Source organism: Eumetopias jubatus, unplaced genomic scaffold (assembly GCF_037043125.1).
Source record: "Eumetopias jubatus isolate StellerSeaLion01/CBP00866 unplaced genomic scaffold, mEumJub1_p1.0 scaffold_9, whole genome shotgun sequence".
NCBI lineage: Eukaryota > Metazoa > Chordata > Mammalia > Carnivora > Otariidae > Eumetopias > Eumetopias jubatus.
This window is the reverse complement of record NW_028274815.1, coordinates 110,365,182-110,390,581: the sequence shown is the minus strand read 5'-3', so window position 1 is coordinate 110,390,581 and position 25,400 is coordinate 110,365,182. Positions and strand designations below refer to the sequence as shown.

General features: G+C 53.8%; 1 protein-coding gene across 7 annotated transcripts in view; it reads left to right on the top strand.

Annotated features, from left to right (window-relative positions):
- Nucleotides 1-25,400, top strand: part of SMOX (spermine oxidase) — a 48,146-nt gene that overhangs the window by 6,407 nt on the left and 16,339 nt on the right. For 4 of the 7 annotated variants that reach the window (XM_028118918.2, XM_028118913.2, XM_028118915.2 and 1 more), the window contains exons 2-3: nucleotides 18,048-18,281; nucleotides 21,941-22,188. In XM_028118918.2, coding sequence (XP_027974719.1) covers nucleotides 18,074-18,281; nucleotides 21,941-22,188 — 456 coding nt within the window. In that variant the 5' untranslated portion in view covers nucleotides 18,048-18,073. The remainder of the gene's footprint in view (nucleotides 1-18,047; nucleotides 18,282-21,940; nucleotides 22,189-25,400) is intronic. The other 3 variants (XM_028118916.2, XM_028118914.2, XM_088026713.1) reach the window with 2 other exon arrangements.

Sequence of the window (25,400 nt, the reverse complement as noted above, 5' to 3'; positions counted from 1 at the left end):
TAGACATAAGCAGTTTGCTCAAAAGCACTGTCCAGCTTGCTTTGGGGATTTCCCAGGCCCCTTGCTGTCTGGGCCCTACGTGGCCTGGTGCGGTGGGAGGAGGGTGGCATCTGAGGGCCCCAGTGAGATGAGATCCCTTCCAGATGCTGGGAGGAGGGGAAGCCGTCACTTCACCCAGAGGGAGGTGGAGAGGACAGACCCTGAGGGCAGTGCCAAGAGGGGCTCTCAGGCTGAGTTCCCCAAATGTCCCATATATGTCCTAAAAGGAGATCCCCCTGTGATCCCTGCTTGTCTGCCCTGTGCTGTGCCAGGCTGTTCTGAAGAGGTGGGAAGGGGCAGCATTTCTCAGACTGTTCTGAGGAACCCCAGGGGTTCCAGGGCAGATAAGGGTAGAAACTGGCAAATTCATTCCACCAGCCTACGGGAGATTCAGAATGCATTTAAGAGAATTAAAGGTTCTGACAAGTCCTGCAGAAAAAAAGAAAGCTTTTAGTGTTTCCTAAACTGATTTGACCATGAAAGTCTTTTTTGGGGAAGACTGCCTAATAATATGTCCCACTGACCAGGAAAACAGCCGGTGGGAAGGGCTGTTGTGGAAAGCTGCTCCTCTGCAAGAGACCACAAGCCTGGGTGATGGGTGGGCCTGGAAGCACCAGGTAGGGAAAGAAGGATAGACAGGTAGTTTCCTGGAGGAGGTAGGCTTGGTGGGGTGGGTACTATTTGGACCATCAGTGGAAGAAAAGGGCACTGCAGAGGGAGGGTTGGTCTGAAAGGGATCTGGGCCCAGAGCCAGCCCTGGCTTCTTGTGGCAACAGCTCTGTGCCGCTGCACTGGGTGGTTGAGGAAGGGACCTGGGAGGACCCTTGTGGTAGCCAGGCCTGGATCTTTGTGATCCTGGGACGGCCTCCCCCACCATCTCCTTGCTCTCCAAGGTCTTCCAGCGTTTCACCTCAGAGAGTGGGGTTGTGATCTCTGGGCAAGAAGTTAAGCTGCTCTGTGCCTTAGTTTCTTCATTTGGACTGTGGGATGATGTGACCTCCCTTGTAGGGCCATTGTGACACTCAAATACTGGTTGGCTGCTCTTTGTGTGACTGACATGGCTGTAGGCGGTGTCTCTGGGTTGGGGGGGTCCCCAGGGAAGGGGACAGTTGTCAGGGACATGAAGAGGTACAAAGGCCAGCAGAGAGCATGGTGAGGCTTAAGGTGGGGTTCTCTCTGGGGGTCTCATCTGACTGGGGCCCTCAGATACCACCCTCCTCCCACCCCACCAGGCACGTAGGGCCCAGACAGCAAGGGGCCTGGGAAATCCCCAAAGCAAGCTGGACAGTGCTTTTGGGCAAACTGCTTATGTCTACTCCATCATTAGACCCGAGGAGTAATCTTCTGTAGAGGGGAAGAAAGAGGGACGGTGAGGGTAGCCCGGACCTGCTGCTTAGAGGAGTGGCCGGCAGGGTGGGGAGATTTTGACAGAATGAGATGTCACAGGCTTAGTCTGGGTGTGGGAGTCCGAAGGTCCAGTGGGTGCACTTAGGAGACGGGGTGCCAAGGGCAGGGGGAAGGTGGCAGGGACAGGGTGCTGAGGGCAGGGGGAAGGTGGCAGGGGCCTGCCTTGGGGAGCCATCAAAGGTCTTTGAGCAGGGTAGTGGTTTGATCAGAACGATGCTTTAGTGCAAAACGTGGCACGGGTGGGCAGAGACGGTGGGGTGGCAGTGCAGGACCCCCCTTAAAATACATACATTGGGCTTCCTCCAGAATAGCTGTGCCCTTTCCCAGCTCAAAGCACAGGGAGGGGGCAGGTTGCTTATATGACCCTTCTGCTCAGATTCTCAGAGCTCTGAGTCCATTTTCCCAAAAGGTTAAGAATCTCCTCCTGTCGCCTTCCAGGAAGGGGTGTTGCCAGTGCGGGAGGGGGAAGGGGGAGTCCCGGGGCCCTGCTCCCTGCCTCTGCCTTTCTGCTCCCCCGTGGCTGGCGGGGACCTTAAGGGAGGCTACCCTGCTTCGCCCCTTGCCACACCTCATTTCCTCTGAGGTGTGAGGGCTCTTTGTTCGACAGCTCAGGTGGAGGAGACGGGGTGTGGCTGCTCCAGCAGTGACCCAGGAGAAGTTGCTGTCATGGCGCACGCAGTGACGAAGGCGCTCAGGGTGGCCCCTGGCAGAGGATGCTCCCAAGCGTCCTCACCCAGCCCAGTGCCAGGCTCCTGTCCTCCTTCTTGCTCTCTCTACATCAGAGGCTGAGAGGACAGAAGATGAAGAAAAGCATTTAGGTTCAGCCAGAGCAGGGCGGCCTGGTTCCGGGGGAGGAGGGGGGAGTGGAGTACCCCTGCCCCTCGCTCCAGATTCCTTTATCCTCGAGTTGCTTCTTGGGGGAGGATGTTAAGGAAGGTGTGATTTAAGACCAGGGGAAGAAGCACTGGGAAATGATTTGTAATTTTTAGAAAACAGAAGAAAGAACCTAGCTACCCTCTGCCAACTTTGTGCCAGGCCCTGGCAGACCCATAGTTCCTGTCCTCTCCACGTGGCCCCACCCGGCGTGAGCTGTTACCCCATTTCACAGATGGAGACACCGGCAGTGCCAGCAAATGGCACGACTGGGTCTCAAAGCCAGGTTCTCGGACATCTGGTCTGATGCCTTTTCTTTCCCTCACAGCCCCTACAGAGCCTGTCCCCAAACCTGCAACCGTGCCTCCCTACCCACAACCAGACCTCCCGCCCAAGCCAGCCCAGCCCAGTCCCCCAAACTCCAGACCCCAGGAGGAGGGGCTGACGGGTCCTTCTTTCAGACTGGCCAAAAACAAGACCTCGAGTCAGCTAGATTTTAAGATGACTCAAGCAGGAGACACTCGGGATCACCAATGTGCAGACATCCTTGGGAAAGATTTTTAAATGAGGCTTTTAAATGTTAAACACAGAGATCCCTTTTACTCTATTTTTTATTTTAGAAATTTTAAAAATCGTTCACAATTAATGGTATGATTAACTTCTGAGTAAATCTGGAAAGGTAACTCAAGAAAAGACAGTGAACCTGACTCCTTCCTTGGTTTTACAAAAGAGTAGAACCTGATCTTACTAAGTGAATTCTGGAGCACGTTATGCCAGATGGGGAGTTTGTGGAAGCTCTCTGAACCTCAGTTTTCCCCTTCTGTGGAATGGGGATATCGATGTGACCATCAACTGATATATTCCGGGGGAAATGCTCAGCGCTGTGCTCTGTACCTCGCATGTGCTCAGCAAAAGTAGTCATAACCATGATGACAGAATTTATAAGAACAGATGTTTCTTGATTTCAAAAGCTGGTGAGTTATTAAGCTGGTGAGTCTTTGAACTCAACAAAAGGACTTGAAGAATATGTTTATTGTCCAAGCTCAGCGTCTTAACTCTGTAGGTGTTTTATGGATTAAATCATGGGCTCAGGGCCCACATGTGCATTTTGAAATGAACACCATTGGCTTTCCAGACCGGGTTCCGGCACTGGCGGGGGTGGGGGTGGGGGGTTTCTGCTTCAGGGTTGGACTTTATGGAGAGCCCTTTATTGGGTGATCCTGTGTTAGGACTCGTTAGGAGAGCACAGTTAAACTGCTCTGAAGTTACCAGGAGCGGGAATGTCTTGGGCCGGCGAGAAAGGTGGGGACTGTCTAGAGGGAAGTATGAGTGAGTTGCTCTTAGAATTTTCTTTTGTGCAGGCAAAAGCCGTTAGACCCCCATTTCTGTCCCTGGTTATGGAGGACAGAACCAAGGGCAAAGGGCTGTGGCCCGGCGCAGTGTCGTGCCTGGCAAGCCTTAAGCGAGCCCTCATGGGGTAGGGAGGCTAGGGTGGCATACAGTGCGCCCCACCAGCTCCTTGGCTGGGAGGCAGGTGGCCTCCCAGTGGCAGCCCCAGGTTTTGGCAGTGCAGCTGGGCTGAGCCGCCAGGCCCGGGGATGCCTCCTGCCAGCCCCGAGTGCCTGGCACAATGTGTTCAGTGTCAGTCTGTGGGGAGGGGAAGACAGGAGAAGTGCCAAGCTGAGGGCAGTCCTCAGGCCTGCTGCCTGGGGAGGCTGAGTGGGAGCCTGAGAACCCAGCGAGCATTGGGCAGAAAGAGATGAGCTCAGTGCTGTCAAGCCTTGCTCTGCCCCTCACTCTATCCGGGTGGCCTCCCTCCCATCTGTGAACCTTTCTGAGCCTGTTTCGTCATCTGTAAAATGGGCAGCAGGGTGTCGTATTAAAAGAGTCAGTGAGTGCCAAGTCCCCAGCATGGGGCCTGACACACCAAGGGCTCCCTAAATACAAGTTTGCTATGGAGTGTATCTGGTGGCTGGGTGTTTTGAGGATGTTTTCCTTTTTTTTTTTTTTTTTTCTTTTTTCATTTTGGGATCCTGCATGCCACCTTTGCCCTGTGATAAACTCTGGTGAGTGGGGGCTATAGGAGAGGGAGCTTTGCCAGAGGGGGACGGAGTCGTGCCAAGCATTTCAGGTCCCCACACACACTGCCCGGACCCGGCCGGCCGCCGTCGGGCAGCCCGGCTCTGCTGTCGGGGCTGCGGCGCCTCTTTGTGGGCAGGGTGTCCCCGGCGAGGCAGAGCGGGGACCCCGTGGCTCCGGAGAGAGGATGGGCTTGCAGGAGACCTCCCTCCTCCCGGGGCTTGGAGCCCAAGCACAGACGGGCTTTGTGCAGTCACGAGGGGCCGGCGGGCGGTGGGGGGAACGGTGCCCGGGCTGAGTTTGTCTCCTAGCCTCAGTTCTTGTCAGTGGTTTTGAAAGAGTCGATGGAAAGTGCTGACAGGGCTGTCCTCCTTCACCCCAGAACTGAGGCTGCTGTGGCTCCTGGCAGGGAGAGGGGAGAAGCCCCGTGGGGAAGCCACCTCCTTGTCTACCCCCCAACCCCGTCCCAGGCTTCGAGGGCCCCATCCGCAGAATGGGCGGATCTCTGGGTGCAGGCGGCTCACCCCGGTCAGGGGCTGCGGGGAGCTGGGATAGCCCCCCCCCGGGGAGGTGGGGGGCTCAGGGGGCCCTCCTGCCAAGTTCTTTGGTCTCAGTTTCTTGTCCTCCCTCCCCACAGGCTTGTCGTGAAGGGGAGAGGGGATGGCCAGTTCACACAGAACTTGTCAGTGCTGACGCGTCATGACTGGTCACCCAAGTCATCCTGACCCTGCCCTCACCCCCACATCCTGTCAGTCAGCCAGTCCCCAGGGGGTCACGGCAGCACTCTCGTCCTCTGCACCCCTCCTGCCGGTCACTTCCTCTGCGCCAGTGTCCCCTTATCAGCCAGACTTCCCCGACCTCCCCACACAGAGCGGCTGCCTCTCCCCTCACCCTGCTTTTGTGTGGCGGCACTTGTCACTCTTGACCTCTTAGAGCCTCTGGGGGGTTGGTGGTGGAGGCTTCTGGCTGTTGCTGCATCCTGAGTACCTGCCACAGAGTAACCCTCACGAATCGTTTTTGTTGCTGTAGTTGTTCTTACTGTTTCTATTGTGGTAAAAGATACATAACATTAAATTTACCATCCTACCCATTTTTAAGTATACAGTTCAGTGGTATTGAGGATATTCATGTTGCTATGCTCCAGAACTTTTCTTCATCTTTCAAAACTGAGACTATTCCCATCAAACACTAGCCCCCCATATCCCCCGCTCTCCCAGCCTCTGGCACCTACCACCCTACTTACTGTGTCTTTGGATTTGACCACTCTTGATCCCTCATGTAAGTGGAATCATACAATAATTGTCCTTTTGTGACTGGCTTATTTCACTTTGCATAATGTCCTCAAGGTGCATCCATGTTGTAGGCAGGTGTCAGAACGTCTTTCCTTTTTAAGGCAGAATGATATTCCATTGTATATGTCTAATGCATTTTGTTTATCCATCTATCGGTGGACACTTAGCAGGCTTCCAACTTTTGGCTATTTTTGGATAATGCTTCTGTGGACGTGGGTGTCCAACTATGTCTTTAAGTCCCTGCTTTCAATTCTTTCACATATATACACAGGAGTGGAATTGCTGGATCATATGGTAACTTTATATTTAAATTTTACATTCATTAATTCATTTATTTATTTGAGGGGGGAGAGGTGGAGGGAGAGGGAGAGAATCCCAAGCAGACTCTGGGCACTGAGCTTGGAGCCTGACGCCGGGCTCCATCTCAGGACCAAAACCAAGAGTCGGCCACTTAACTGAGCCACCCAGGTGCCCCTCTGTCTAATTTTTAAAGGAACTGCCACACTGTCTTCCAAGGCAGCCCTACCATTTTACATTTCTATCAACAGTGCACAAGGGTTCTAATTTCTCCACATCCTCACCCACCCTTGTTATTTATTATTGATAGTAGCCATCTTAATCGGTGTGAGGATAAAACATTTTTTTAAAAAAGATTTTTATTTATTTATTTATTTGACAGAGAGAGACACAGCGAGAGAGGGAACACAAGCAGGGGGAGTGGGAGAGGGAGAAGCAGGCTCCCTGCCGAGCAGGCTCCCTGCCGAGCAGGCAGCCCGATGCGGGGCCGATCCCAGGACCCTGGGATCATGACCCCAGCTGAATGGAAGGCAGACACTTAATGACTGAGCCACCCAGGCGCCCTGAGGATAAAACATTTTTGAAGGAATGAATGAAAATCCATCCCCTGCCTCCTCCTGCCCCCATTTTCACCCCTCTCCCCTCAGGTCTCATTTTCTCTCCTACCTTGCTGGTGCGTATCTCCAGCGGCTTCCCAGCTGGCTACACCCTAGGCCTGGAACATGCCGCCAGGCTTTCAGATGCAGCTAAGACATACTCCCCTCCGCCCCACCCCCTGGTCCTGTGCCCACCCAGACTTCTCACTGCTCTTCACCCTGCTCTACGCTGAGTCTGCAGTGCCCGTGTTGTTTGCCGAGGGACTGTGTGACCATTCTGGCCCTTTCTCTGGAGGGCTGGGGTGCTGCCTGAGGAGCCTGGTGCCCTCTGGGGAGCCAGGGCCCTCCTGCCCCTTCTCCTGGGTGCTCCCGTGGGGACAAGCTTATGTGTGTGGCTGCGTCACCTGGGGAAGCCGCAGGGTGCCCTGCACGCCTGCCGAGTGGCTCAGGTGGTGGCTGCCACGGCTGCGGAGGAAGGTCAGGTGAGTGTGGCCACGTGGCTCCCGGGCCTGGAGCTTGGAGGATGAGTCGTGGAGGGGGTGGGAAGGGTGGTGTTCAGAGTTGATCTTGGAAACAGTGCCTCTGAGCCTTTGCCCTTCCCCCGCCGGAGCTCATTTCTCAGGACTCTCCTGGAAATCTTCTCTGACTCCTCTCCCTGCCCCCATTAGGTGCCTGTCCCATCTTCTCCCCCGGTCCCCGTGACGGCTGTTATCACATCCCTGTCGTACCTTCTCTCTTTATTTATTTTTTAAAGGTTTTATTTATTTATTTGACAGAAACACAGCGAGAGAGGGAACACAAGCAGGGGGAGTGGGAGAGGGAGAAGCTGGCTCCCCACCAAGCAGGGAGCCCGATGGGGGGCTTGATGCGGGGCTCGATGCGGGGCTCGATGCAGGGCTCGATCCCAGGACCCTGGGATCATGACCTGAGCCAACGGCAGATGCTTAACGACTGAGCCACCCAGGCACCCCGTACCTTCTCTCTTTAATCCATTGCTGTGTCCTCCCCTGGGGCTAATGCAGTGCCAGGCGGGGCCGCGTCTTCGGGGGAGGCAAAACATATAAATCTCTCTGAAGACATCAGAGGGGGAGCCTAGGACCCATGAGAGAGCAGAGCAGATATGATGGCAATGACCATTTGACAGGCGAGAAAATAAAGTCTTCCGCAGGATCGCTGCGAGCCAAACGCCGTCCTGCACGCTGGGTCCTCTCTAAGGGAGCAGTCCTCATGGGCAGAGGTTGGACTTGTCTGGCCTGAGGTGCACTAGAGGTGTGGGGCTGGCATTGCAGGGAAGCAGGGGAGGGGAGGTAGAGGGAGACCCTCAGCCCAGGCTGGGGGAGGGAATGGATCTTGGGCACTGCTTGGCCTTGCTGTTCTTTCTGCCTCCTCGTCCTGCACAGGCAGACCCTGGATGTTCCAGGCTGGCCTGGAGTCTGCGTTGGGAGCCTGCTCTAGAGTGGTAGTTCTCAGCCTTGGCTATATGTAGCATCATATAGGGCCCTTACAATGCTCAGTCCCATCCCACAGAGTCTGATATAAATGACCCAGCATGGGGGCTGGGTATTGGTCATTTGTAAAAATCTCCAGGTGAGCCTAATGCACTGGTTGGGAAAAGAGTTCCTGTCTCCTGGGCTTGTAGGTCGTAGGACCTGGGCCAGCCTCTCTTTCACTCCAACACAGCCCTGAATTTCAGAAAGAAAGGGAGCTGGGATCCTGAGTCAAATGGGGAGTCAAATGGGGAATCCTCACCTTGGGGGTCTCTGGGGAGACAGAATTGCTGACTGTGTTAGTTACCTATTGCTGCATAACAAACGACCCCAAACTATAGTAGCTTAAAGCAGCTACTTATTGTCCTCAGTTTCCGTGGGTCAGGCATTTGGGAGCAGTCTAGAGGTGGGTGTTCCTGGCTTGAGGTCTCTCAGGAGGTTGAGACAAGATGTCAGCTGGGGCTGCACTCACTGGAAGGCTTGACTGGGGCTGGAGGATCTGCTTCCTGGCGGTTCACTCACAGCTTGGCAAGATGGTTTGGCTGTTGGTAGGACTCAGTCTGTTGCATCATGCGCCTCCTGATAGGCTTTCTGGAGTGTCTTCACAAGGTGGTGACTGGCTTCTCCTCTGGTAAGCAGTCCAAGAGAGTTTTCTGACCCAGTTTCAGAAGTCATGCTCTGTCACCTCTATGATATCCTCTTGGTACACAGGTCAGCATGGGAGGAGACTACGTTAGGGCACAAGTAGTAGGAGACAAGGGTCATTGAGGGCCATCTTGGAGGCTGGTGACCACATGGATTGTCTTTTTGTTGCACTTTCAGCCTCTCAGGCCTTGCCTGGGAGGTCCAAACATCCCCAGTAAGTGGGGTGGCCCTTCTCTCCTAATGCTCTGTTCCTCTCCTGTCATCAGACTGTGGCAGTATCACTGTGGGGTGGGGCGGTTCTCTCTGGAGGTCTTGCTCTGAAGTCATCTTGCAGGAGGGTCTGTGATTTCTCTACTGGCTCAACTTCCCCCATCTCTACCACATTTGGTCTCCTGGCCCAGACCACCCTCCCCATCCCCTCCCCCACTCCTGTGACCCTGACCAGCATGCACTTGGGCCTTTAGGAAAACAAACATAAGAACTATGGCTGCTACGTGCCTGGCTCTGGGCTAAGTATTTTGCACTGTCACACTCAGCTCCGTGAGGCAGGCACACTTTATCCCCATTCTACTGATGAAGGTACTGAGGCTTATAGGTCACTCATCTGATTAGTGGTAAAGATTCAAACCACTGGTATTAAAAAACAAGTGATCTGGTCCCAGGGAGGGCCTGTATGAAAACCATGGTGCTATAGCATGTCCTCAAAGGAGGGACTATTTATCAAGCTAGATCATCAAGTGAACCATAAGGAAGTATATTTTTGTGATTGTGTGTGTGTGAGAGAGAGAGAGAGTAGAGGAGGGAGGGATATAAGTGTTCCTTTCTGAGGTTCCTCAAGGGCCACAGTGACTTGGGTGCCTCAAAACAGGGCTGGTAACTTGGGCTTGAGGCTAATTTTCTCTCAAGTTCACCCTTTTAGGAGAGCTTCCTCCCAGAGGAGTGAGTCACTGTGAGCACCATCTCCTTTGAGCTCTCCTCTGCCCACAATCTGGTCTGCTGTCAACCAAGGGCAGTCCCACAACAGCGTGGTCACTAGGACAGTGATCAGTTCTGTGGTCTCTTACACTTCGGTGGTTGATGACTTCCTGGAGGGGAATTCAGAGTTTGGGCATGAGGTTCTGCTCAGAGGGAGGAAATCCAGGCCATGGGATCTTATCCTAAGGGCTGCTGAAGGGAGCCACAGTGAGACCTGTGCCCTTAGGACGTTGCTGGGGGACACTGGAGGCTGGCTAATAGGGATTATTGCCATTTTATTATTCCCATTTTACAGATGGGGAAACTGAGGCTTCAGGGCTCATGGACTCTCCCAAGGCCTCCCTGGTTGGGGCAGAGGCTGCTGTCTGGGGCAATTTCATCTTCTCCAGGAGCATCCAGGAGTGGCAGTCATCATCTCAGCCCCCTGACCTCTCTTTGGGCTGGCGGGGGGGTGGGGGTGGGTCATGGTGTTTGCTTGCATCTGGAAGCTCTGGGATCTGAGGGGAAGACTGTGGGCCCTGCTTGCAGAGAGGTGGCTGCCTACCTGGCCAGAGATGATGTGTGCACGCAGTCAGGCACAGAGATGGGACCCCAGGGCACAGGCTATGGGGAGCGGGGGTCAGAGATGGAAGCTGGGCTGGTGGGCTGGCCCAGATTTGGAAAGGCTCATCGCTGATTGTTTGGAAGCAGTCATGACCAGCCCCCGATCTGATCTATGGTCAGGGTGTGACCCACTCACTCACTTCTGCTCAGGGTGGGATATATCTAGGGTGGGTGTGGGGCAAAGCTGTTTGAGTGTGGCTGGAATGTAGTCCTTGGCTCTGCCCTGGCCCATCTCTACCTCTGTTTCTCTCAGGCTGCCAGCTGAGCTTTATGCCCATCAGAAGGACTCTACCCTTTCTCTGGCTTTTTCCAGGCTTGCTTCCCCTCCTCCACCCCCAGCTAGGCTTCTAGCCCGGGCTGGGTCTTCTCCACGGTCTGTCTCTTTAGGCGGCTGTAAGCTGGGATCCTGGAACAATCCTCCTGGATCTGTCGTGCCTTGCAGAGCCTCAAAGGGAAGTAGAGGCCAGACCACTGTTCTTATGTCTCCAGGAATGCCTCCCTCTCCTGCCCACCACCGCCTGCGTGGGCCGTGCCACTGGCGCTGTCCCCCTGGACATCCTGTCTAGGGCTGCCTCTCTCCATGCGGAGTGGGCTTCCAGCTTCTCCTGGAAAGGCTTACAAAGACTTTTAAAGCTGTGCTTTCAGGGACTTTACACATCTGGTCGTGAGGAAGAGAGATGGCTAACAAAGACATTGTGTTGGGAGAGAAGTCCAAGTGCCAGGAAGGAAGATGGGGCCCCCAGGGCCCTTTACCCACATTGGCCTGCGAGAGCCAGAGAACACTGCTGGTGGGTGGGCTCTGTGGAATGAGGCTCCCACGCCTTGTCCCTTTTATGAGCTTGGGGTTAGCTGGTGACCATTGTCTCTGATGCCCGACCCTCCAGAACTGGGTAGGATGTAGGCTGACTCAGAGTTGGTCAGCGAAACATAGGCTGTGGTGTACGCTGATTGATGTCAGGGTCAAGGTCTCGTCTGATACTAGGGTTGGGGCCAAGGCTGAGGCCTGGGTCTGAGCTCAGACGCTGACTGGGGTTCTTCTAGAGGTGAGATGGGGCCCCCAGGCCTCCCATCTCTATCCTGGTCTCTTCAGGGGTCTTCCTACCTCTCTGCTCTCTCAGAGGTGGCCCTGGCAGGGGGGCCACGCCTTGTCTGTGCTGTCTCATTGAATCCTCCCCCGTCCTACCACATAGCAGTACTGATGCCCATTTTACAAATGGCAAAGCTGGAAGACGAAACGAGGCAGTTAAGCATCAGATGGGGCTCAAACCAGTGTGTCCAGGAGGTGGGGTACAGATGCTGCATCCTTGGGGTGAGTTCAGAGGTATTGGCCAGGTGGGACCCGGAGAAGGGAAGACACTAGTCTAGGGTCACCTGGTAAGTGAAAGACTGGGCTCCTAGGCTGCCCCTGCCCTGTCCTCATGCTGAGACCGTCTCACTGCCCACCCTCATGCCCCTGTGGCTGGCCAGGCCTGGCCCTCCCTCTTTCACTTCCTGGCTGCCTGGCCTGGGTGAGGAGGGCTGGGGAGGGTCTGTTTGGGAGGAGTTTGGGCCCAGCCCCTCCCTGGGGTTGAGGGGTGGGAGGGGCCTTGTGTGCAGACACAGAGCCCCTTTGTCCGGGTCACTGTGCAAAGCAGCTGGTCTGGGATTTCTGGGCGTTTTTTACATTTGAAGAATAATTGCATTGTCTGGGGGGCCCAGGAGAATCCAAATCCCTCCCCAGACCTGCCAGGCAGTCCAAAGAGATTCCCCTGGACCAGCCCCCCAGCTTCCCTCCCCCTCCCTCCCTTCTGTTAGAAACCTGAAGCAGAGAGGGGTCCCTCCAGGGAAACTGAGGTAGGGCTGCAGCCCTTGAGCACTAGGAGTATCTGTTCGAAGGAGAGATACTCTCCAAGTCCCCAAGGTTGGCTAGGGGAGGGTCCAGGTGGCCCCCAGAGCCCTGCAGGAGCAAACATGGGGCTTATAGGAAGGGAGAAGGCAACTGATCGGAAGTGGTGGGCCCATTTTGGAGTGCTTTACCTGGTGGAGTCTGGACCGCTAAGGGTGAGGTGAGGTGAGCCAGGTGGGCTAACTGCCTTGGCCATACTGTTCTCCTCTGGGAAATGGGTCATTCACAATGAGGTGACCTTGGGAAAAGGACAGTGAGGCAGACACATTTGGGAGTAGCCTGTGTTCAGAGGGGAGCCAAGGATGGTAAGGGTTTTTTGTTTCTGGTGAGGGGAGACTTTGGAAGGGCACGGGGCACCTGGGAAACTGGCCCTTTGTGGCAGTGGCCACTGTGGGGGGCGGGAAGTGACCTGCCGATTGGCGGGTGAACTGAGGCAGACTCCAGTCCTGAGGAGGAAGCGGCGCCCTGCGCTGAGCTGGGCCACTGACCATCCTTGCGGTTCACCCCCACGGCCTGCGGAGGGGTCCCCCGTGTAGCCTGGGACCACACCCTACTTGGCGGTTGTGGGGCTGCAGCCTCATTACTGAATCGTAGCATAGGATTTCCTGGGGTGAGATGTCCCTGCTTTGGGAACAGAAGAGCGATGGCGGTGGGGGCTGGGTGGGTGTATGGGGGTGATCGCAGAGCCCAGCTAGTGCAAGGAACTCACATTTCCAGGGGTCAGCTGCTTCGGGAAACATCAGTGGAGCAGGCCCTGCGGGTGGGTGCATGCAGGCGCGCAGCTGCCCAGCCCCAGTGCCCTGCACGAGGGTGTGCATGTTAACAGAGGCCAGAGCCTGCTTCTCTGACGCGTGTGAGGGTGTCTCCTCTAGGCCTTTGGGTGGGCAGTGCTGGGGATCCCAAGACTTCAGTGAAGTTGGGGTATGTGTGTATGTTTGGCGGCATCTGAGCGAGACTCGAAGCCAGAAAGGTCAGCCGGGTCCCGAGGGTAAAGGGCTGACATGCTGAGGCCTTCCCCATGCTTGGTACGTGGTTAGTGCTCGGTGAATTGCTGGGTTAGGTTCCTGGTCGGTGAGAGGCCTGGGCGACACTTGGGGCAGGCCCAGCAGTTCTCCAGGGGTACAGTTCAGAGGGAGGAGGCAGTCAAGTGCATGGGGAAATGGAGAGTAGAGGCCACAGTGATTCTGGCTGCAGGCTGGACATGGCTTGACCTGATGGATAAGGGCGGTCTTCCCTTAAGGGTGCATTCAGCTTGGAGCCTTGGGCCAGGTTGGAGGTCCAGTGGTGTTAACCATGGTGGAGAAGCACACGGAGATATGAGCTGTTTCCAGCTCCGTTCTGGGCATTTCCAAGAGGGGCTCAGGGGGAGGCCAGCACTAAAGCATGTCTCTGGTATTTGGTGATTAGGAGGCACTGCTTGGAGGGTCGGTTTGAGGGGGATGCAATGAAACTGGTGAGCATGTTGAGAGAAGGTGCAGTGGGCCTGGCCTGCTAGTCTTCATCCTTTCTTTGGTGACCCTGCCCCAGGGACAGGGCCTTCCTTCCTCTCTTCTTCTTCTTTTTTTTAAAGATTGTATTTATTTATTTGACAGAGAGAGACACAGTGAGAGAGGGAACACAAGCAGGGGGAGCGGGAGAGGGAGAAGCAGGCTTCCCGCTGAGCAGCGAGCCCCATGCGGGGCTCAATCCCAGGACCCTGGGATCATGACCTGAGCTGAAGGCAGACGCTTAACAACTGAGCCACCCAGGCACCCCTGTTCCTCTCTTCTTCCCCTGCTGCCGCCTGCTTTCCAGACTGGCTTCTTGGGCAGGTTCAATCAGGGCAGTGTTGGCTTTGGGCAGCAGGGGGAGGCGATGGCTTGCAGGCCAGAGCAGAGGTCAGGCAGTGGGGCATTCTGAATGAGGGTGGGATGCTCATGCCATGGCCGGGCCTGATTTCTCGAAGCTACCAGGCTTGGCCTGCCTGGGGATATGGGAGCTCCAGGCTCCCACCCTCATTTTGCCATGGAAGCAGGAGCAAGAAGACAAGTGGCTGTTGCCCTGCACCTCCCTCCTCCCCCATCCCTCCTCCTCCTCCCTGCCTGGCTGAGCCAGCACTTTTTTCTTCTCTCCTTTATCTGCTCGAAAAGTACAGGGTGTTCTGTTTCTCCTGTGCATACAGATCAAGGAGAGGATGTTATTTATTTATTTATTTCCCAAAGGCGAGAGAAGGACAGGCAGGCGTGGAGGAGCAGTAAGTGAGTCTTCTTCCTCAATAAGCCATTTTCTCATAAAATTAAAAAAAAAAATCTGAAAGGAAAAGATGTCACAAACCAACAGAAAACAAGCTGCTTCTTAGCCCCCTCCTCTCTACCCTGGCTGGAGATATCAGAGCACTGGAAGGTCCAGTTCAGGGCTTAGCTGAGGGACTGGCACACAGTAGGTGTTCCTGCCCATGGTTTTCTCTGTCCCTTTCCGTTTGGACCCCAGGGTGTGTTGGCTCCCTGAGTTGATATGGGGGGCCATGGGGTGGACTCCTCATCTCTCTGCCTTCTGTGGGCTGTGTGTAGGGCTTCTCTGGCTCCTTGGGAGTCCCATCTGGGACAAGGCCTGTGGAGGGAACTGGACTGTGGGGGGGTTCCTTGTGAAGATCAGAGGTGTAGGTGACCCACATGGCCCTTGCTTACCTACTTCCACCCCTGTGCTGTCTGTTTGAATTTAAGGTCTCTGATACATTGGGAACTCGGGGTTCTTTTTGTGTTTCTCTGAAAGGCAAACTGCCCACCTGCCATTTCCCACCATGCATTTCTGAACCTTCACCCAAAGGCACTCTGCTTATAATTTAGTTACAGAACTTTACAGGTGATTTTCACACTTGAAGCTCTTACAAATATTGTCAATCTTGTGACATCCACATAGGGCCTTATTTGACTATCACAATGTAGTGAGGACAAGCTGGCCCCTTTTGAGGCTAGCCGGGAAGTTCACGTCGCCGGCTGGGAAGGCGCTGCGCCCCAAGTATTCTTTCCCTCTATCAGCTTCCAGCTTAACTGGACCCCGGGTTTTCAGACGCGGTGGCCCACGGAGATTGGGGGTTCTGTGAAGAGACTTCAGAGGGGAGTGGGGACACCCCCCCCCCCCCCGCCGTTTCATCCCAGTCACACCGGGCCCCCCTCAGGAACTTTTCCGAAAAGGGGTCGTCACCAGTCGGGTGTGAGACCCCTGAGGCAATCCCCTCCTTTATTGTATAAGCGAGGCGGTTTTGGAGGGTGGCGCTGGGCCGGGGGGCGGGAGGAGGGGATTGCGGATGGAGCCGGGAGACCAGGACTGAGGGAGCCCCTCCCCCCCCAGTCCTGGGGACAGAGGCACGCGGGCGGGGCGTGCGGCAGCTCCACGTCGCATCGCGGGGTGCGGGGCAGGTGGCGTCAGCGGCAGCTCTGAGCAACCTGTGTGTTTACCAACCTGACGCCAGCCCGCGTCGCCCCGCGGACCCTTCCTCCCGTGGGCCGCGCCGACCCCGGGTGCAGGCAGCCACACCCTCCCCTCTAAATTTAGTCCACCGAAAGGAGACCCTGGGCCAGGGCAGGGTGCGAGGGGAGCACGCGGGCCGCTGGACCCCGTGCTCCCAGATGCGGACACCACCTCGCTGGAGGGAGCGGGCAGGGATCGAAGGAGCCCCGAAGGAGGAAGGAAAGGCGGAGCCAGACCGGACTCTCCTGGAAGGGGGCGGGGAGTCCCGGCCTCCAACGGAGACTCGGCCTTGGAGGGGCCGCGGGCGCCACCTTCCGGCCCTCTAGGGAACCGCGGCGGCCGGCCTGGGGCTGGGGGGTTTGCGGACGCGGCCCTCCTAGCCCGGGTGCCCAGGTGTGGCGTCGGCAGGCAGGCGGAGCGGGTGGGGAAGCGTGAGGAGCAGCTTTGCAGCCTCCGCGTATTTAGAAAAAAATCCCCTTTGCTAATCCTCTGATAAAGAGATGCTGGAGGGCGCGGTTCAAGGTGGGACAGAAGCTTTAGTGGTCAGACCAGGGGATGTGAGAAGGAAGTCGGTGTGTAGCTTCGCTTCGCTTCTCTTCTCTTCCCCTCTCTCTCTCAAACCCCCCCCCCCCCCCGCCCCGCTTCAGGCCAGGAATGGATATCTGAATAGTTATTGAGGTACACACATAACAAATGGCACAAATCCTAAATGTCCAAGTCAGTGGATCATTATATATACAATGTATGGCCACCATTCAGATCAAGATACATATTCCTTCCAACCCAGAGAGTTCTGTCCTGACACTTTTCAGTCATTCCCTTCCTCCCAATCTCTCTTCTCTCCTCACAGGTTCATTTTGCCACTTCATGAGCTTCTCGTAAGTGGAGGCATACACTATGTACTCTTTGGTCTCTGACTTCGTTTGTTCAATGTAATGTTCAAGGGTATCAGTAATTTAGTTCTGTTTATTGCTGAAGGATATTCCCTTGTACGAAAATGCTACACATAGCACATTTATTTTTCCATTCTCCCATGGCTGGACCTTTGGGCTGCTTCTGTTTGTTGGCCTTTATAAATAAAGCTGCTATGAATATTCTTTAGCATGTCTCTTTGGTGGAACATGCCCTGCTTCTCTTGGGTTTATTGTTGAGGGTGTGACTGCTTCATCACTGGAAGGGTTATGCTGAGCTTTACTAGGTATGGGAGAGGTATGTCAGCTTCTCTTGACTTTGGCTTTTTTGCTCAGTTTTTTATGTCCCCTGTCCACTCCACTGCCTGTAGCCACCTTCCGCCCACCCTTCCTCCTGTGTCGTTAGGTCCTGGATACTATTAGAGTCTGGAGTTTCTGCCACTGAAACCTCAGCAAAGACCATTGGAATCGGAGTTGCATGGGTCAGGGAGGGAATAGGGACAGGATCAGAGCTGAGTGGCCCCTTGGGATGGCCCACAGACACCTTCAAACCCTTGTGGTCACTCTGGGAATAGAAGGGTAGCTTCTCCCAGAACTGGGGCGATTCAGGGACCCCCCCCCTTGGCTGCCCAGCCGTCAGCTCCCTAGCCTGGCGTCTCTGAACAAGCTGGCTTAGTGTAACTGTCAATTTGACGTCTGGCCTCTGGTGCCATGGGTCCTCCACAGTCCACCGTTTCCTGGGCTCCTTGCTGCTTTGCGGTGACTGAGGGGCTGGGTGGCTGGGGAAAACAACCAGAGACCTACCCAGAATAGCAGAGGCTTGTCCGATACTGGCCTCGTGGCACTCTCTGGGGGGAGGGCGGGACTATGTCCTGCCCACCAAATTGCCACTTCGCACAGGCTGTGAAATACTAACAGAAAGCTAGAGGAGAAGAGAAGGGGTAAAGGAGAAAGAGTGCCAGGGAAGAACCACGCAAGGGAGGGAAAGTTAGAGGCTCCAGCGCTGTGTGTGCAAGAGTCCTGAGGTCTGTGTGAGCGTCTTGGGGTCTGTGTGAGCGTCCTGGGGTCCGTGTGAGCATCCTAAGGTCTGTGGGAGCAGCCGGGGTTGGTGGGAGCTGAACCCCAGCAGCTGTGCTGGGGCAAGCTGGTTCAAGGTCAGCAGTGTCAGCTTCTCCTGACTTTGGCTTTTTTGCTCAACCCTTCCTGGCTGGCTCTTGTCTCAGGCTCGGGGTAGAGGCAGTGCCGAGCACGTTTGGGATGAGATTGATGGATTTCGGGGGCTTGGGCCAGGCTCCCAGTAGTCCTGCTTGCCTGTGGGGGCCCACGGTACCTCTTCCCCACCTCTCTCCTTCCCTCTGTCTGTCCTCCCTGGGTCCTCTTGTCCAGGTCTCAGGAGGAGCACGAGGGCTCGAGGTTCCCCCCTTGAGGACAGAGTTCACGAGTGTCCCTTAGGGCATGTGGGAAGTGAAGGCAGAGCAGGTAAGCCATGACACCCCTGCCCCTCGCAGGTTCCTAGGAGGCCAGTGCGGACGGTATGCAAAGTTGTGAATCCAGTGGCGACAGTGCGGATGACCCTCTCAGTCGTGGCCTACGGAGAAGGGGACAGCCTCGTGTGGTGGTGATCGGCGCTGGCTTGGCTGGCCTGGCTGCAGCCAAAGCACTTCTGGAGCAGGGCTTCACGGATGTCACTGTGCTTGAGGCTTCCAGTTGCATCGGAGGCCGTGTGCAGAGCGTGAAACTCGGTGAGTGTCCGCCCAGCTCCTAGGCCAAGGTCATCTTCTGTCCTTCAGTGCTCCGGCCCTGCCTGGAATCTCATTACTTTGGTTTTTCCCTGCGATAAATGTTCCATCATGCAGGCTGCCTGGGCATTTGCCAGAAGCTTCCTTTGCCCTTTGAGCAACCCTCTGAGGTGGGCAGGATGGGGCTCTGGCCTTTGTTTTTGGAACATGACCTAGAGCTCACAGTGTTTAGGAAGGAGAGGACACCCAGACCGAACTGTCTTGGCAGTGGGTGGACCGGTTTCTACTTCACAAGAAGAGGAATTCTGTAAGTTTTTATAAGTCATTAACTCTTGAGTGTGAATTAGTATATCATGACTGAGAGCTAGTCCTGGGGCAATAGGAGCTCAGGGCAGTAAAGGTCGATGGGATTTGTGGGTGATGGGCGGATCTTAGGATTGTCTGGGAAGAGGATCTGTCTAGGTCGCAGAGTAATGAAGACTCTAGAGAAAGGAGCCAGGAAAGAGACTTACCCCAGGGGTGGGCAGATTTTGCCAGGGGTCCTAACGGGTGGGGAACTTGCCTGAAATGCAGCTGGAGGTCAGCGCTTCCCAGCCAGGGGTCTGGCCAATGAGAGGCTGAGTGGGTAGGGACCACGCATGATGGCCTGAGGCACATGCTACATTGACCCTCCAGAGGACTGCGTATCTGGGTCCGTTCCCACGCGGGGCAGCAAGGCCATGCAGATATCATGTGCCCACATTTGATGGGTGTGGAACCTGGCTCAGAGACGTAGGTGGTCAGGCTTAGAACGAGCAGAGACTGAGGACGCACATGGGGCCCTTTTCTCTTTCAGAAACTTTGACACATTGAGAGTCTTCTAGAGCATTTCCTGGAAGGCGTCTATGAGGTTACGTCTGTCTTCTGCTGGCACACATAGGGGTGTGTTGGCAGTGAGGATGAAAGTGCCATCCAAGGCACTCGTAAACCTGGGGACAGCCAGCAGGGAAGCCCTGGGACTCTTTGCTCGACATCTGATTGGCTGGCTGGGAGGCTTCGGGAAGGGGCAGCTCCAGTTGTGGTTCTTGAGTCTTGATAAGACATTCAGTGTGTGACACAGAAGCAGATGAGAGGACACATGGCCCAGTCTCAGTGGTCGCTGACTGCGGAGACACACCGTGCATGGTACAGGCAGTGAGGCGGAAGCTTGGGGCTGCAGGAAGCTGAGGGGTTGCACCATCTATCCGTCTATTGGTGGTGGAGGCCTTCCTGACCTGGGGGGAGCTTGGTGATGGGCGGAGTTGGGTGGGCAGAAGAAGGAGGGGGTGATATGCGGGGAGCGATGGATGTGAAAAAGATCGAGGCAGACTCTGCCGGGAGTGGGGAGGGCATGTCCAGGGAAGGGCAAATTTGCATGTGTTGTGTGTGCACACTCGAAGGGCTGAATGCCCAGGCCGCAGTTGGGCCTGCTTCAGTGTGAGATGGTAGCTGCGAGTCTCAGGGGTGTTGGGCAGGTGTTGAGGGCCAGAGGCTCTGGGGACACTGTGGGGCAGATGAGGAGATGGTGCTGGTGCCCTTGGTTGCAGGGGTGTCAAGGATCACAGCGACCGAGGGGCAGGTAGGAGAGGGCAGGAGATATCTTTAGACTGGGGCCTGCTCACCCCTCCTCCTTGCAGAGCCTGGCGAATAGAGGTGGGATGCTGACCTTGTGGCTGACCTCAGGCTGCTCACCTCAGACCTGCTTTTGCCATGTGTCGAGCCAGGAAGGGTGCCCTGTGCTTGGATGTCACTACCCAGTGGCTGTGTGATTTGGAGCTCCCTGGCATGCCCCGGGGAGGGCCCAGGCCCCTCCCCAAGATGCTGGCCCCCTTCTTCTCTTGGGAGCTCAAACCAGGCAAGACACCTTGGGGAACCTCAAGCCTGGAGGCAGGGCACTGGGGTTCTTAGTTTCTTGTGCCTTCCAGTCTGCCCACTTTTTCTGGACAAAGGGACATACACATTCCTGCCTCCTCCAGAGACACGAGTAAATTCTTTCTCACTGGCTGCCAGCAGGAGGTCGATTGCTTTTTCTCTTGCTCTGTGTTTGGTACATAGTATATACACGGCTATTTTTAGTAACTGGTGGTTTAATTAGAAACAACCCAGGAGAGGGAAGACACACAAAAAGAGAATGTCCAGTTCGTGGGGTGAGGGGTGATACTGTTGTCTATTATGGCGTATCAGATAGCTATTGCTGCCTAACAAATCACCCCAAATGTAGCAGCTTAAAACAGCACCGTTTGTTTGCTTAAATTCTGTGGGTCAGGAATTTGGGCCAGACTCAGCTTGGTGGTTCTTTTGCTGGTCTTGCCTGGGATCTCCCACTCAGCCAAAATCATCTGGTGGTTTCACTGGGGCTGGTTTGTCGAAGACAGCCTTACCCATTTGTCTGGTGGTTGGCACTGGCTTTTTGGTTGGGCCACACATCTCCAGCAGGATAAGCCTCTCCACGGTGGTCACATTCTAAGAGGGTGAACGTGGAAGCCCTGAGATCTCTTGAGGCCTCGGCTCTGAAGCTAAAGACATCACTTTCACTGCATTCTGTTAATCAAAGCCAGTCACGAGGCCAGCCCTCATTCAAGGGGGTGGGGAAATAGACCCCACCTGTTGATGGGAGGACTGGCAAGGTCACGTGGCAAAGGGCCGTGTGTACAAGGATAGGAGGAATTATTGTGATCATCTTGCCAAAAAATTTAACCGCACATGATATCTTGAATCAGTCCTCCCAAACAAAACAAAACACAAAAAAATGTTCCTCTCTCTTCTTTCGTTGTTTCAACTTCCTTGGGAGCTAGGCAAGGAAGGAGACAATGTGCATCAGAAGAGGAAACTGAGGCCCAGGCACAGATGCCTCAGAGCATCTGGTGCCTTGGCTGTGGATGGGGTGGTAGAACCAGCCCCAGTCCTAGCCCTGTCTCAACTTGGGCCCAGGAGTTGCCCCCTTCCCTAGTCAGACTCCCAGGGTTCTGCCACCTTATGTTCTTCTGCCACCTTATGTTCTTCTGCCTTAGGATGAGAGAGCTTAGTTTTCTCAGGAAGTCTATTTTAGACTACCTTGGGGAGGAGTCTTCCAGGCTGGAATGTTTGCTGTCTCTCCTCTGCCCTAGACTGAGTTGGGAGAGGGGCCACTTTCTGTCTAGGACAGGGATTTAGACTCTGGGGCCACTGGAGATTTTGAGGAATTGGAGTAAGATCAGATGAGGACCTTGAGCCAGAGGCCCTCCTCCTGGGTCTCCTTACTGGGTGTTTCAGATAACCTCACTCCCTTCGCTGGGACCACTGTACCCTCAGGTGCCCACAGAGTGTCTCCTGAGGGAGAGTCACCAATGAGGAAGGAGGGTCCAGTGTCTGGTGTTATGTTAGACAAAGGTAGGATGGAAAGGGAGAGCCTTCTAACTAGTCCAGCGAAGTGACTCTGGAGCAGATCACAAGGTCATTCAGGGGTGGCAGTTAGCTGTATAGCGGAATCCATTTTGTGCCCCATGTGGTTTCCACTGGGAACTTTTCACTGAAGACTTTGATTAGTTGCCAGACTGGGACCTAACTCCCTTCTCGCCCTGTTGTGGGGAGGGAAGGAGCCTCTTTGAAGAAGAAGGGTGAGGCGGTGTTCTGGCCCTCTCTGAAGAAGTCCCTGCCCCTCTAAGGGCTGTTGTTGTCACCATCAGGACACGCCACCTTTGAGTTGGGAGCCACCTGGATCCATGGCTCCCACGGGAATCCCATCTATCATCTAGCAGAAGCCAACGGCCTCCTTGAAGAGACAACTGATGGGGAGCGCAGCGTGGGCCGCATCAGCCTCTACTCCAAGAATGGCGTGGCCTGCTACCTCACCAACCGTGGCTGCAGGATCCCCAAGGACGTGGTTGAGGAATTCAGCGATTTATACAACGAGGTGAGGTGTTAGCAGGGCAACTGGACACATGGGTGTGGGAGGCAAGGAGCACTCTGGCAGTATGAGAGTTGGGCGACCTGTGGGGTCTTCCGCGATTCTGGCCATGTTTTTGCATACTCTCTGGGCCCTGTATTTGGAAAATCAGGACAATCTGAGGATAGAATGAAGATGATGAGTGGGGAAGTACTAGGTAAGACACCATTCATAGAGATGATTAGATATTTCTTCAGAAAGACCTTAAATATCTTTTATTAGGGGGCACCTGGGTGGCTCATTTGGTTGAGTGTCTGACTCTTGATTTCAGCTCAGGTCATGATCTCACGGTCCTGGAATCGGCCACATTGGGCTCTGCACTCAGCAGGGAGACTGCTTGAAGATTTCTCTCCCTCTCCCTCTGCCCCTCCCCCTGCTCTCTCTCTCTCTCTCTCTCTCAAATAAATAAATAAATCTTAAAAAAATCTTTTATTAGATTTATTAGTAGATACTTCGGTGGTGATTGTGTTATTATTGCTTTTGGGTACTCTTGGGTAATTTTTTAAAACTTTACTTTCTAATTTTTTCCAGTGTATAGAACTATAACTGATTATTATATATTGATTTTAGCTACCTTGACAAAGTATTATTTTAATGCTAATATTGTAGCTATTAACATATTAATTTATATTCTAATATTTTGGGATTTTATGTACATACTATACAAAAAAAAATGGCAATTTTGTTTCCTTCTTTCTAATCCTCAGACCTGCATTGTGCAGTAGAACTCTCTACAATAATGGAGATGTTTTAGACCTGCATTTTCCAGTAGGGTAATCACTAGCTACATGTGGCTCTTGAGCTCTTGAAATATAGCTAGTAACACTGAGGAACTCAATATTTAATTTAATTAATTTTAAATTGCCACAGGTGTTTAGTGGCTACTGTATTGGACAGCACAGTCTAAGACAACTTATTTCTTTTCTTTCTTTTTTTTTTTTAAAGATTTTTATTTATTTGACAGAGACACAGAGAGGGAACACAAGCAGGGGGAGTGGGAGAGGGAGAAGCAGGCTTCCCGCTGAGCAGGGAGCCCGATGTGGGGCTCGATCCCAGGACCCTGAGATCATGAACTGAGCCGAAGGCAGACACTTAACGACTGAGCCACCCAGGTGCCCCAACTTATTTCCTTTCTTGCCATATTGCACTGGCTAGTGTCTCCAGTACCGTGTTGGATAGAAGTGGCAATGGCACTCATCTAAGTCAGGTTTTAAAAAAAAAGTTCATGTTTTTAGTATCTTTCAGTGGCCCTGTGAACTGCACTTAACAAGCAAGGTAGCACGTAGGTCTTGCCTTCTGATAACTTGTCATGTGCAGTGTAATGACCCTTCACTCCAGGTCAGTAAGTTGACCAACCAGCACCTATTGCACATTTTCTGTCTCTTGGGCATGGGAAAGGAGAAATGACTCTTGGGGATAGTCCTTGCTCAATGGGGGGCAGGCACACCGTGAGTTCTGTGTGTGTACCCACAAGATATGTTGTGTGCAATCCCATGGTATTGTGTGTTCTCACTCATGTACAAAGAGACTGAATTGTTAACGAGCGGATAAGAACTAGTATTCTCCAAAGTAGACCTTTTTGGTCTCCTGGGAATTAGTCACATCCTTATTTCCGGGTTATGGTGAGTGCTTTAGGCACGGATGCTTCTTGAGAATGACTTTCAGGGTCTATGACTTGCTTGTTCTCTTAAATGTGCTTAAAAGTAGATCATCATCGGCTTCTGTTTGTGGGTTTGATTTTTGGAAGCTAAGAGTATGAGTTGTGGAGAGTAGGATGGATAAGGTGGGTTATCAGTTGGAGTAGTGAAGCTTTGGGTCAGAAGGAAGAGGTGTTAACCATGAGGAAAGAGAGGTTTCCTTGTGTGGCTCTTAACCAGAGCTGGAGGCCACGCTCTAAGCCTATGAAGCCCTGCCTGAGGGTGGCTTCATAAGAAATATGCAGGCTTCCTTCAAAGGTGACGACTTTGAAACGCTGCTCATTTGAATCTATTCTATTTGTTAACAAATAAATGAGTTCGTGCACTGGTATCATATAGAACGTAGTCCCTGGAGCAAGACTACCTTGATTCAAATACTAGTTCTACCATTTTTTGGCTGTATGATCTTGAGCAAGTTGTTGAGGCTCTCTGAGGACTCTTACTTTCCTCATCTATAAAATGGACACAGTTAAACCTACTTCAGAGCGTCATGAGGATTAAATGAGATCCTGATGTAAAGTGCTTAATGAGAATCAGGGTGAGTATTATTAGCTGTTACACACCTGTTCCATTTCCCTTGGTCACATTGGGAGGGATGTAATTTAATCCAGGACAGGAGACTGTAGCCCTATGACAAACCCATGTTCAGTGAAGGCTGTCCCAGTTGGTAGCTGACACAAAGAATCATGTAGATGGACTAAATTTATCACTCCCAGCTGCACATTTCGGCCTTTAGTCAACATAGGCTAAGGACTGGCTACCATGTTGCTTATCACCAGACGAAAAAAACTCGGAGAGGAGGAGGCAAGCCGAAAGCCTGACTCCTTGGCAGTGGTACTGGGTGAGGAATTTGCTGAGGACTCCAGTTAAGGCCAAATGCCCAGCATCTTGTGACTGGATGGAGGAAAAGCAAACAATTTAACTCATTTTCTTCTTTATATTGTATACTTCAGAGACATGTTTAATTCATATTTCTAGCTCATGGGGAGGTTTTTCCCTTGAGTGGGATGGTGGGGGATGGGCAGCGTCACCTTCCTTCCTCTACTGAGCAGCCCAGGGCCGCCCTGTACCAGGGCTGGGTTACAGGGCAGACATCATTCGCATGAATGTGTGCTGACCAAATTCAAACTCACTTTAGGAGGGGAAACAAACCACGAATTGACACCAGCCACAGATGTTTGGCCGAGGAGCCCACATGTGCCAGTGTCCTGGGAGGGAGAGTGGGCGTGTGCTCATGCTCACAACCCTTCAGTGATGCCAGTGTCCAGAGTCCTTGACATGACCCTTAGTCCCTCATGCCGCGCCCCTGCCTGCCTTTTCAAAGTCATCTCTTGTAACTTTCTCTTTCCTCGCTGCCCACTTCGGCAAGCCTGAGCCGCTTACATTCTCTCTCCTCTCCCTCATCTTTTCCTCTCCCTCTCACTGCCAACTGGCCAAGGTCACCTGGGTTGATCTCACAACCTCTGGGTTCTTCCCGGTCAC